Below are 12,011 nucleotides of genomic sequence, written 5' to 3'. Positions count from 1 at the left end.
ATGGCCCGGTGAGAAATATATCTTGTGGGCAGGCGACTAAATACCACAGGGAATCCGCAGGAGACTATGCGCCTGCTGCGAACTAGACCCATCCGTAGTCGTTTCGAATGCTGCAAGCACTTGGAACAGCCCGATTTCTTTGGAGACTTTCCAATCGAACCACCCTGCTGCAATTTCCATGATGCCCCCCGTCCAGTACGTATCCTGCTGACCCCGGAGCGCATACAGCTTCCGATAGAATCTGTCCTTAATATCCTCCGCGCGCACGTAGAGGCTCAACGGGGCATGCCAGGCGAAATTGAGAATTCATGCTCTGTAGAGGCACATTAGCCCAAGCTTTCTTTCTGTAAGCGATTAATGGTTCTGATGATGTTCTGCTTCACCGCCTTCTTCGATACCGGGTACAACTCGAGGGGCTTCGTGAAGTAAGGTACCACTCCAGATCAGGAGCTGCTGGGAGTGAAGTCATATGTGGCAGGCAGAGCTGGGAAGTCATACTGGGTGTGGTTGAGAACCCTCCCTGCCCGGCCGTAATAAGGCCATAATGAATTCTGCGGAGAGAGTTCGAGGTCCTGAAAACCGCAGCATGGGTGGGCGAGATGCAAGAGCGGACCACGGAAATAGGCCAGAACGCAAACTATCCAGCGGTGTCAGGGAAACTGCAAGAGAGTATGTAAAGTAGATGATCTAAAAGAAAGAAATCAATTCATTTAAAAAATAAAAGACAACAGATATGATGAGAAAAAATAAAAACATACAACAGAAGGGATTCGCTGGTGGTCACCCACCCAACTACTAACCTCCCGGCGTGTGGCTTAAGTACGGCTGAGCGGACGGGAAGCCCTGTTTTCCACACCCTGTGGTCGTATGTGATAGACATCATATGGAAATGGGTGATATAGTACAAAAGTTTGAGAAAGTGACCACCACAACGGGCAAAATTTATCACCTGGTGGCTACCAACCCAGCTTCCAGCATCGCAAAACGTGGCTTAACTGCGGCTAATAACCCAGTGCTTCCATTTCAGTGAGCTAGTAGATACAATTACCTGGTTATGTTATCATGCGGCCAGGAGTAAGTAAGTAAGCTAGGTAAGTATAAAGTAATGGAACGAAACATACTCACCTGCGATTCTATGAAAGTGCACCCCAATACAACTAGTTAGTCAACAGAGAGGTTCCTTTTTTTTCATTTTCAAACAACTGGATTCCTCCGAGCGGGGTATGGGCTTAGTCACGTACCAGCGAAGTAACTATATCAACGTTAACTGGTCAGCAGTTAGAGCAGTATGCATGTCACGTACTACTGCACACAAGTGTGTACGACTCTGCTTTATTTCCACAGTACCAGCCCCCGAATTGCTGCAATCTTGCCAACATCCTTTCAAAGGCAACCTCTCGTTTCTATTCGCTTTCTGACCATCTATAAATAAAGATGGCCTTTTCTTTAGAATACAACACCTTCAACGGCATACTCAAACCAGACCTCCCCTACATCAAGGGCTACGAATTCTCAGCGACCGAGCATTTCCCTCCCGAACCCCAGATCAACCACTTCTTCAGCCTTACTCCAGACGAAGCTGCCAAGAGAATAACCACAGATGTCCTGACACGCTCTCTCTCACGGAAACCGATACTTGGTCAGCTCGGCTCCCGATGTCTACGTCTGGAAATACGCATGGCTATTCGCGTCGGTGATGAAATCACTTCGCAGATAATCTTAGTGGACGTCATCTCGGGCCACCTTTCCAATACCCCCGTTGTTGCAAAACTATATGATCCTCTGTATCATGATCATTCCGATAACTATGTGGATCCGTTCCTTTTCGTTGACGTCGAATATGCCCGGGAAAGTGCTGCTTATCGGTATCTACAGAGCCAAGGACAAAAGAACATTCCCGAATACTATGGCTCTTACTCTACCGAAATCGGCCACTCTGATCAGTTTCGCACGGTGCGATTGATACTCATCGAACACGTCATTGGATCTCCCATGACTAGTCTACGTGCGAAGGACTTCCCCGATCACGTCCAGAAAACCTTCATGAAGCAAATCGTCGATATCGAGTCCCAACTTTATAAAATCAATCTGGAACATGGCGATACGCATCCACGGAACGTCGTTATTGACCCATCAGAACCACGCGTCACATTCATCGATTTCGGACACGCACTTATCGGTCGGTCTTCTGATCCGCAAGACGAAGACCTAGAAAGACAATCTCTCCCTGGGATGTATATCAGTCCTCTTCTGAGGTGGTTTAAAACTCGGCGTAGGCTACCTATTTCTCGCTTCGAGGAGTGGATAACCTGGGACTGGAATGAGTGGCTATTTGACACTTATTCATCGGATAAGGAAAATATGACACTTGAAATGGCACAGAGGTGGCTTCCAGCCGGGGTGCGCCAGCAGTTCCTGAGTATTGGTGATGGTCCTAGTTAATATTGGAGGATGTTTGTTCTATTCCATTTCTATTACTTCGGATCACGTTGTCTTGAACGTAACTTTGCACACCATTACCTTCCTTTGTCATTTACCATGAGATTCTCCGGGAGTAGAATATTTGTTGTTCGCTGATTTTGTAGAAGATTTCGATGCGCAAGACATGTTGAGGAAATTACAGATCCTATTCTTCGTAGGAATGAGGCATTCCATGTAGATCCGGAATCTTAAATCCGCCTATGCCTATTAAGACGGGCCAGAGCCTGTAGCTTAGCTATTAGCAATCAATAAAGTCTTTCATCGAATCCTAGGGGCTGGGGATCTGTGACGCCGACAGATCATTCGTCTACAATTATAACGAGAAGCATGGAAGTTCTACAATAAGACGGTGTCTATCAGGAAGATTTCTAGTCCAGTTAAGCTTTGCGAGACAAAAGCCAAGCTCCGGAAGGGTATATATGTTCACAAAGGCAATTGCAGCTCATCAAAATTTCAGAACACACCCAACCGACCATAGCCTCAAGCTACATCGGTACGAATTTAATAGAAGATCCCGATGAATCCTTCAAATCTCATAATAAAATAACACACTTCGACTAAGGAGCTTCAGTAAGTAACATCCAAGCCATGAGAGACAAAATTACCACTCAAGATCCTTGTGTTTCTCCGAACAGGAGCCCTGATCTCTCGTCCATTCATACTCCCCTCCTCTAGCCTTGAAGCTCGCTTCATCCCAATACACACACTCAAGTGCTTTGTCTACCCCCACTTCCAAGATAGAAGGCGACGGCTGACGACCATCTCGATCCAGAAACCGCATGTATTCATCCAAGATGAGATAAGACTTCGCCATGAGGGCGTTTGACTCAGGCACAAAGGATATTTGATGGCGATGAGCGTTGCAGAAAAATTCAAACTCCTCGTCGTTGATGAGAAACTTTCGGGCATCTCGAAGTCGCTTATCGGATTCGTTCTCGCCATTAACGATCAACACCTGGAAACACTTCCATCGGAATGGTTGCAGGTCTTCAATGTAGGGGTTCATATCCTCCTGGAAGTTCAGCCGGCAGACCACAGTATTGATCTTAAATTTAATACCGTATTCAAGACAGAGGCCACGAATTTCATACAGCTTTGACACATGATCGCCTGATCCTCGACCAATTGCGATATTTGTAGCCTCGTTGAACGAGTCACAGGAAATAGCAAGAATGTCGATATGGTGACCATGCTTCGCGAGGAATTTCCTTGTGACCAGGCTGCCATTGGTGACAATCGAGACGGATTCCAGGTGTAGGACATCTTTGCAGTAGTCTATCATTTGTCCGAGACGGGACTTATCCAGGAAGGGCTCTCCACCGGCGAAGTTGATCTTTCTCATACCGGCTGCTTTGAGCAGGGAGAGTCCGCGCTTAGTATCTTCGATCTTTTCGACGTGAGATGTGGATGCAGTGTGAAAGCAGAAGCCACAGCTCTTGTTGCACTGTCGGGTGAAGTGGTAATTAACCGATACTGGACATTTGGAGGGTTTCTTGGTGAGCCGATGAGTAAAGAATGCCAAGCAGACAGCAAGGATGAGGGAGTGAAGAAGAGATAGCTTGAATGAGAACATTATCTCAGCGTTCGTAAGAATAATTGCACTGGTGAGCACCGCTGAGTAACCTCTTGCAGAAAATTCAATCTGTACTGAGACTGAGCGCTGGCAGAATTCTGCAAGAATCTGGGTGAGGGGAGGACAAAAGGTTTTCTGATCGCATCGCTGATGCTGTGAATATAATCTTTGTCACCCTGATGGTAAAGATGTGTGAATCACACTAAGTGACTGGACACAATAAGTCCGAAGGACAGCTGAAGAGCACCCGAGCTTAGAGCGGACACCCAGCGGACGCCCCCTCTGATCACCAACATTGTTATATTCCCTTTAGCTCTCTAATCACAGAGCGCGCGACATCATCCTAAATGCCACAATTGATGTCCCCCCTAAAACATACAGAAACCAATCAACCGCCAGCACTGCATTACCGATACCCAAGTCACAACCATGATTCAGCCACGTACTATCTACATTGTTGGTGCGCATTGCACTGGCAAGACGACCCTTACCAAAGCGCTTAATCCGAGATACACTGACACTATTGACGAAGTTGTCCGGCACGTCATGCGCACGGACGGTTATAATGCAAGCCATGTCAGACACCCAATGGCGGGGCTGGAGCTCCAAAAGCGCACCCTTCTGGCTCAATTCAAGGCCGAGGGGGAGATGCAGGATAAACCGTTTCTCTCAGACAGATCTGGGATTGACCCCATAGTATACGCCGGTTTCTTCCTCGGACGATCTGCAGCAGAAAAACTCGCAGGACTCAAGGAATGGCACGTGCTTCGAGAGCGGATGAGAAAGGCACTTGTCATTGTTTGTGAGCCGGCTAATGAGAGCTGGCTATCGAGTGACGGTGTCAGGATGACGTGCGAGAGCATCGACGAGTGGAGATTGCTTGGTCAGGCGTTTCGTGCTGCGCTCCAAGAACATGGAATCGAGTTCGTTGCCATCCCAGATGACTTGGAGAATTTGGATGAGCGGGTGCGGTTCGTCGAACGTCTTCTCAAATCTGAGTCCTGAAGCCACTTTGTCAACCATGTCTGAGATAGATACACAATGCTGAATCAATCCCAGCCTTTTGTGGGTGAAGCTGCATGGACCTTTGTGATGTTATAATGTCAGGGAGCACGGATCATGTATTGTAGAACAAGGAATCAGCTGTGCGCGTCAAGAAGGAGGGAAAGCAAGAAATCTCCACTTTCTGTGTCACATTGCAACCACCAGCAAGACCAAAGAGCGGCCTCCCACAACCGCTATTTTCGTCCCTCAATGAGCAAGGAAAGTTCAAGATGTAGAAATGGCTTTAGCGGACGAGTACCATTGAACCACGAGGGTCTCTCATGGCTTTCCAAAGGTGTTCTGGATGGTTTGGGCTGTTACGGGGATTACATTCGGAATTGTGCTTTAGGTGATGTCCGACAGATAAGATGTATCGTGATTTCAGTGCTCGAGTCAATGACTGACGTGGCTCGGAACACTTTGATATACCGAGGAAGTCAGCAATAATGGAGACTGGACAGACAGGCGATAACGAAACGGGGCCAGATCAGCCAACATACCGTCCATACTTGCAAGCGCCCCTCCAATGCAGTCAATATAGAAATCTGAGAAACAGCCATATCCTGCAGCATGAAAGCTCACGTGTCAGTTGTAGTAGAAGGAGCTTTGAGCCGTTGTGTGTAACCAAGCGGGAAAGGCAATACCTGTTGTGGGCTTTCTCCATGGAGGATTCGTCGTTCTCTTCACTCTAGGCCGTTTCGCCAGCCGGTCATCCGCAGAGGATGTGAGATTCAATAGGGTATGGCTTGAGGACAGATTAGACCTAGAAAAAATACATCATCAATCGCAATGCTTGAGTCAGAGGTTAATGATAACGTGTGTACTGTGTAAAAGGTCGGATGCCTGCCTCGCGAGGTAGACACGGACCGGGACGGCGGATTACCAATTATGGAAACCCGCAAACTGCACTAAGAGAAACAAATTGTGTACCCAACGAGATGCCAACTATATTATCTATGACAGGGCCGGAGGCGCGAGAAGTGAATTATGGTGGTATCTAACAAGGAGACTTGGCTATCACGTTCACGCAAGGCGAAATAGGATCATGTACATCTAGTCCTACGCTTATTCCACAAAATGGACTCTGGTGTACCATGCCCCGTCTGGCCCGTTAGGTTTCGATAGCAATTCTACCTGGCGAGTACATCGTATATTATCACCCTCCGGGATAGATATGCGAATCCAATATATGCGATCCTTATCCTCCGGGATTCTTTTTCTCAACGGGAAGAGAGGACAGATTTTCTTCTTCCAGGTCCATGACCAGTTGAGCGGTCTTCATGACAACACGCTTTTCCCACAGGCCCTCTTGGTTGGTACATAGACCCAGAAGCCGGATGGCCTCCCGGCGGATTGTCGGTTCACGACGCCCAGTTGCTACATAGTACAAACATGTGATGATACCGGTTTCCAAAGTGAAAATGTCTGGGGCACGTTTGGTTGATTTGTAGTCGACAGCAGCATCAAGTTCAATCACTTGGGTTACACAGTGGATAATTTCCGCGAAAGCAGGAGTGTAACTGTCAAAAGCCGTCTGATTTTGGGACAGGCACGTATTCATCCATATCCATGTGTCAAGATACAACATGCGAAGGAGCAGCGGCCCCCTGGGATCTTCTTTTGCAGTACTCCTGGATTTGGTTGTGAGGCAATTGAACGCCCTATTCCATGTCTCAAATGCTTGCCTGAGCTGCAGCTGCTGGGATTCCAAGTGTGCGCGACCAGTGCGCTCATTCCCTGCAACGCGGATGAACATGAGTGTCCTGTTCATGAGTCTGTCTAATGCATGTCGTGCCTGGGAAATATTCGACCAAGTGGGACTCATCTGTCAATTTCTCTTCAGAAAACATGGACTCAAGGTTCAAAGCCACCATAGGGCGTTCATTTATTGCGAGTTGGATGTTCAATCGAAGGCTGAGATGAAACAGCTCTCTGTCAGTCTCATTTGACTGAGTGGATGGAGATTGCTGGTCTGTTGTTCCTTGAATGATCTTCAGTCCTGCCTCGAGGTGGTCCAGGGCTTGTCTCATATTACCGTTCAGCATCTCGAGACATACGAACAGAAAGCATGTGATGAGCATCAAGTCCGGCTTTCCGCCTGAAGAAGCGAGATAACTCCTCAAATGCTGAATCGCTTCGTTATATTGATACACAATAAACCTCTCATTGCTGATCCGTCGTGTCGACGGATCTCGTTGCAGCGCGAGTGCGCGCTCATGGGCCGCACTGACAGCCGCAGGGGCATGTCTAACGACAGGCTCGCACTCGCTCAGCTGTGGAATCTGACGTCTCCAGAGGGCCGAGTCAAAAACCCCGGATAGCGCCTGGGCTGTCTGCATGTTGAAAAAGTATAAGTAGTGCCGTTCCTCTCTTACGATCCGATGGTCGGCGCTTATCTTTGGTTTCCTGGTTGGTTCGACGTCATTTCGCGGGCGCTGTTGACTATATCCATCGCACTTTCTCCCTGTTCTCTTGCACTGGTGACGTTCGGGCTTTTGCTCGTCGCATTTGATGTGTCGGATTCTGAATCAAAGGATCAGTAAGGTGGGCAGATTTACCCCTGAGACTCCGACTTACTTGCAGGTATGACATCCTGTTCGTGATCTCGACGTCGCTGCTCGTTGCCGTTTGGCCATCATTCTGGCCGGAATGGCACGAGCGAATCCCCCAGAGTGTTGCGTTGAAGCGGTGGAGGAGTCAAGGGGCCCTCTGGCTAAGCTAAGCTGTCGATCTTCTGCGATCACCGCCACACTCCCACACCGCCACGTCAGGGTAGCTACCGCCTTGATCCTAGTACTGCCTGAGGTATCGGTAAGGCATCATCATGCCTCAGGTATGCGTTAGGCCATGCAGAACCATGAAAGACACATAATCTGCAACCGCAGATGATTGCGATCAAGGATGCAGTTCATGAAACACTCAGCTTAACTTGCGGCGCAGAAAATATGTGCTCGGGCAGACCCACTATATTAAGCTTAACTCTAACACGGAGTACGGAGTTGTGCCAATAGTGACCCACTTTCATAGTTCCCTTTTCAAGACCGCTTTCGTGAGGCTAAGTTCTAGGGAAATAAGAATGTACAGCAGGACAACCAGCTTCCACTTGATAAAAGCACATATGATTGATTCTCATGGAAGTAATAGGGCCATGCAAACACCGAACACGATTTTCGTATTGATATTCGTTGCGTACATGCATACGAATAGCCTCCAGAGAGCCTTAAGAACCACCAGCGCAGTGCATCATACTAAGGCCCCGTAAATCTCGCGACCCCAAACCAACCCCCCCAAATACTCCTACTTCCTCCCCTTGATCTCAAAATAAGCCGACAACTTCCCCTTCGGCACCCCCCGAGAGAAAGCCCAGCCATACGTCTCCATAAACTGCTCAACCCTCCCATCCATCCCCCGCAACTTCAACCTCCTATACGCCTCCACATCCCCATCCCCCCTAATCCCATTATAATTCCCCCTCCACTCCATCTCCACCTCCCCCACCGTATGTCCAAAATCAGTCTCATCCTGCACGATCGTAAAATCCCTATCCGCGACCCAACTCTCCCTGATCGTCACGAAATCCGCCATCGGCACGAGTCCAAAGTCCACTTTCTCACTCTTCTTAACCCCCGTGATGCTTGCAAGGAATGAGGAGATTTCACCCGGCGTGGCAAGTTCCTGGAATTGGGAGTTGGTGTAGTTCCCTCCGCGTCGGATCTTGGCTTGCCAGGTGTTGTTGCGTTTGCGGATCCAGATACCTTGTTTGGAGAGCTGGTGGGTGGGAGAGTCGAAGTAGATATCGTGGAGGGTTTTGGTGCCTTGGTGGTGGATGGTTTGGAAGGGGGGTCGGTTGGTGGCGAGGTGGAGGGCTTTGGTGGTTAGGGAGGGGAATTTGCGTTCGACTTCGAGGAGGAGCATGTTTCTCGTTGCTGGGAGGTTTGTGGGTAGTGCTGTAAGAGCAAGGAGTTAGTGTTGTTTGTGAGAGGCTTTCTTGGAAGTTGAGAGAGGGTCAACACAGCTGTCAGGCACTGAGTATCTTAGAAAGATTTTCACTTTGATCGAGCGCTGAAATTTCTGTGGGAAAGTGAATCAAGTCCACATAATGTCCTGTGACACTACAAAGGCGGGGCTGATGACTTTGCGAGTCCCGCTACTCCTCGCTACAAGTGAAAGACACAAAACACCTGTATTTTACCATCCAATTCCCTCCACCTACTTCACTTGTACTAAGGCACCAGTTCATCCACAATCACAAGTCTCTATTCAATCATCCCAGAGACAGATAAATGGCCTTAATCGTGTCTCCCACCATCTCCACTACCATCTGACACATATCCACCCCATTCTTGAGCACCACCACAATCCGCATCCAAAACACAATGCAGTTCAATCGCATCTACATTATAGGTGCGTATCCATCCTCACCCACAACACCATCTATCCAACTAACCATCGCCACTCACAGGTGCCCCCGGAGCCGGCAAAGGCTCTCTATGCGCGATGCTCTCAGCCGATTACAACTACCACCACCTCTCCGTCGGCGATCTCTTGCGCCACCTAGCCCGTTCAAACACTTTACGGCCCGACATCATGAGGAAAATCCGGGGCAATGACCTCCTCGACACCAGAGACCTGATCCCCATTCTCAAAAACGCTATTGAAACCCTCCCCCCGGACATCAAAGAGCGACTCCTGATCGATGGTATTCCCCGCGTTCTTGGACAAGCGGGACCTGTTGAAGACGCTGTAAGAATTCGCATCCTCGCCATATATCTATTATTGGAGCTGATTCTGGTCTAGATCGGATCTCCGGACCTAGTCCTCTTCTTCAACTGTCCTGGGGCAGTTGCTAAAGAGAGATTTCTCACTAGGAAGATTCCGGGAAGGAATGATAATTGGGTGGCGTTTAATGTGCGGTATGGGCACTATTATGCTGAGAATGAGCGCATTGTGGAGCATTATCGGGCTAGGGGGGTTCTTGTGGAGGTAAGTGCGTTTATGGTTTTGAAGGATTGGTGTTAATGGTTGGTTAGGTGGATACGAGTGGTGATTTTGAGGAATCGTATGATAGGTTGTTGGATGCCCTGAGGGCTAGGGGTGTGATGGGTTGATGTATTTGGACGTTGGGCTTTGGTGGTCTTGGAGCTAAGAATCGCGCATGCGTATGTTTGTGCTTGTTATGTTTCTGAGGTGTCTAGTATTCTTCAATAAGGTCGAGCTATTCAGACAAGCGTCCAGCTTCCTTCATCGCTGCCCTAAACTCATCTTTCATCCTCGCAGCAAACGCATCGTTTGTCAAAACATCCAATGAGATAAGAGCATTGGCCTTTCCAGCCCGAAGTGCCTCTCTATGCGCAATCTCGCCCTGCGCTGCCTCGCGGAATCCGATTGAATGCGGCAGATCCGGCGCCTTGATGTCGAACATTGCCTGAATGCCGGGACAGATGTACGAGCAGCTCCCGAAATCGCTGCTACAGTTAGTTTCCGCTTTGGCCTCAAAAGTAAGGTAAATGAAACTCACGAGCTTCCTGCCGAGTCATGAACCGTCCTAGCCTCGTTCAACGGTATCATCTGCTCCGGCTGCAAACCCAGATACTGCAACATGTATTGTCTGTACTGCTCCGCGAGGGTATCATTCGTCACGACGTCCTCGTAAAGCGCAAACCTATCACCACAGCATTAGCTCAATTCTTTCACCAACAACCCTCAAGGCAAAGAGAGAAGACTCACCACTCCAACTCAACCTTACACCCCGTCGTCCCAGCAGCCCCATAGAACACCGCCTCCACACGTTCCTTCAACTCCTCCACCCCCTTGACCGTCATAGCCCGAACACTAAACAACCCCTCCGAATAATCCGGTATCAAATTGGCAGCCTTCACCGCCTCCAAAATACACCCCTGAATACTCTCACTTTTCTGAATATGCTGCCTGAGCAACGCAATGCCCGTATACGCATGCACAATCGCATCACAGGCATTCTTCCCCGTCCAAGGTCCCGCCGCCGCATGCGCGGATTTACCCCTGAACTTGGCGCGCAGTTTCCATGATGCCTTGGTGCAGCATACGGGGGTACTGAAATCCGGCATCCCGTGCGTCATTACACACGAGTCGAACCCTTTCCAGGCGCCGTGCTGCGCCATGAGCCATTTCCCGCCTTGGGATTCTTCGGCGGGGGTGCCCATTACCACGAGTGTGCCGGGGATGGAGTGCGTTTTTAGGATGGATTCGAGGCCGATGGCTGAGGAGAGGGCCGATGTGGCGATCAGGTTGTGGCCGCAGGCGTGGCCGACTGTGGGGAGGGCGTCTGGGGGTATGATTAGATGCTTCGCTATCTTAGGGCTTTGGGGATGTAGACGTACCATACTCGGCATTGAAGCAAACAGTTCTACCCCCCTCTTTGACGGAGAAGCGCGCTTCAAACGCGGTTTCGATTCCGTAGACCCCGCGACGGACGGTCCATCCGCGCTGCTCGAGCCAGTCGGAGAGGAGTTTGCAGGCTTTGACTTCTTGGAATGCTATTTCAGGATTATTGAAGATCTACAGTCCGGAATATCTTAGCATTGGTGAAAGTGAGCGGCAAAGGGACTGACTGACCTCGAGGTTCAAGGCACGCAGCTCCTCGCTGGCGTCGTCGATGGCCTTGGTCACTTCGTTGATCACATCGACAGACTGGAGAGGGTGATTATGTGTCTGTTCACTCATGATGGTGGAATGTGTTTGATTCAGCTTCTTGCAGTGATGTAGCCGGATCTCTGTCCACGGAATCTGGCATCTTTTGTACCAGAGGAGTGAGAACATCCTAGCCGGGAACTGCGGGGAGCAATTGGAGAGACGGGGCGATAAGCGCGATAGGCCCGATAACAAGGTCTCTTATCAGCTCGGTGGCCCGATAACCCACGGTTCGGTCGGACCG

At 49.4% G+C, this 12,011-nt stretch overlaps 7 protein-coding genes across 7 annotated transcripts; 3 read left to right on the top strand and 4 right to left on the bottom strand.

The window, feature by feature from the left end:
* Nucleotides 1-1,434: 1,434 nt before the first annotated feature.
* On the top strand, nucleotides 1,435-2,599 carry BO80DRAFT_482329 (uncharacterized protein; the record flags this gene model as incomplete). The annotated part of the gene is made up of 1 exon (XM_025723399.1): nucleotides 1,435-2,599. One exon carries the CDS (start codon nucleotides 1,435-1,437, stop codon nucleotides 2,440-2,442), a length of 1,008 nt encoding a protein of 335 aa, XP_025571638.1. The 3' UTR covers nucleotides 2,443-2,599.
* A 483-nt stretch (nucleotides 2,600-3,082) lies between these two features.
* BO80DRAFT_448484 (radical SAM domain-containing protein) lies at nucleotides 3,083-4,054 on the bottom strand (the record flags this gene model as incomplete). The annotated part of the gene is made up of 1 exon (XM_025721675.1): nucleotides 3,083-4,054. One exon carries the CDS (start codon nucleotides 4,052-4,054, stop codon nucleotides 3,083-3,085), a length of 972 nt encoding a protein of 323 aa, XP_025571637.1.
* Nucleotides 4,055-4,483: 429 nt separating this feature from the next.
* BO80DRAFT_448483 (ATP/GTP-binding protein) lies at nucleotides 4,484-5,059 on the top strand (the record flags this gene model as incomplete). The annotated part of the gene is made up of 1 exon (XM_025721674.1): nucleotides 4,484-5,059. One exon carries the CDS (start codon nucleotides 4,484-4,486, stop codon nucleotides 5,057-5,059), a length of 576 nt encoding a protein of 191 aa, XP_025571636.1.
* Nucleotides 5,060-6,163: 1,104 nt separating this feature from the next.
* On the bottom strand, nucleotides 6,164-7,778 carry BO80DRAFT_496376 (uncharacterized protein; the record flags this gene model as incomplete). The annotated part of the gene is made up of 4 exons (XM_025724019.1): nucleotides 7,676-7,778; nucleotides 6,920-7,621; nucleotides 6,324-6,873; nucleotides 6,164-6,259 (listed from the first exon to the last, which is right to left on the bottom strand). The coding sequence occupies exons 1-4, from the start codon at nucleotides 7,735-7,737 to the stop codon at nucleotides 6,164-6,166; spliced, it is 1,410 nt and encodes a 469-aa protein (XP_025571635.1). The 5' UTR covers nucleotides 7,738-7,778.
* A 617-nt stretch (nucleotides 7,779-8,395) lies between these two features.
* Nucleotides 8,396-9,143, bottom strand: BO80DRAFT_496375 (thiamine-triphosphatase; the record flags this gene model as incomplete). Its single annotated transcript, XM_025724018.1, has 2 exons — nucleotides 9,110-9,143; nucleotides 8,396-9,045 (listed from the first exon to the last, which is right to left on the bottom strand). The coding sequence occupies exon 2, from the start codon at nucleotides 9,011-9,013 to the stop codon at nucleotides 8,396-8,398; it is 618 nt and encodes a 205-aa protein (XP_025571634.1). The 5' UTR covers nucleotides 9,014-9,045; nucleotides 9,110-9,143.
* A 331-nt stretch (nucleotides 9,144-9,474) lies between these two features.
* On the top strand, nucleotides 9,475-10,206 carry BO80DRAFT_467890 (nucleoside monophosphate kinase; the record flags this gene model as incomplete). Its single annotated transcript, XM_025722891.1, has 4 exons — nucleotides 9,475-9,502; nucleotides 9,561-9,841; nucleotides 9,896-10,081; nucleotides 10,129-10,206. The coding sequence occupies 4 exons, from the start codon at nucleotides 9,475-9,477 to the stop codon at nucleotides 10,204-10,206; spliced, it is 573 nt and encodes a 190-aa protein (XP_025571633.1).
* Nucleotides 10,207-10,313: 107 nt separating this feature from the next.
* BO80DRAFT_448479 (M20 family metallopeptidase) lies at nucleotides 10,314-11,800 on the bottom strand (the record flags this gene model as incomplete). Its single annotated transcript, XM_025721673.1, has 5 exons — nucleotides 10,314-10,563; nucleotides 10,617-10,760; nucleotides 10,826-11,402; nucleotides 11,458-11,635; nucleotides 11,693-11,800. The coding sequence occupies 5 exons, from the start codon at nucleotides 11,798-11,800 to the stop codon at nucleotides 10,314-10,316; spliced, it is 1,257 nt and encodes a 418-aa protein (XP_025571632.1).
* Nucleotides 11,801-12,011: the final 211 nt, after the last annotated feature.

This window comes from Aspergillus ibericus (assembly GCF_003184845.1).
Source record: "Aspergillus ibericus CBS 121593 unplaced genomic scaffold BO80scaffold_46, whole genome shotgun sequence".
Lineage (NCBI taxonomy): Eukaryota > Fungi > Ascomycota > Eurotiomycetes > Eurotiales > Aspergillaceae > Aspergillus > Aspergillus ibericus.
Note: the sequence above shows the minus strand (reverse complement) of the source record. Positions and strands in the feature narration are given on the sequence as shown.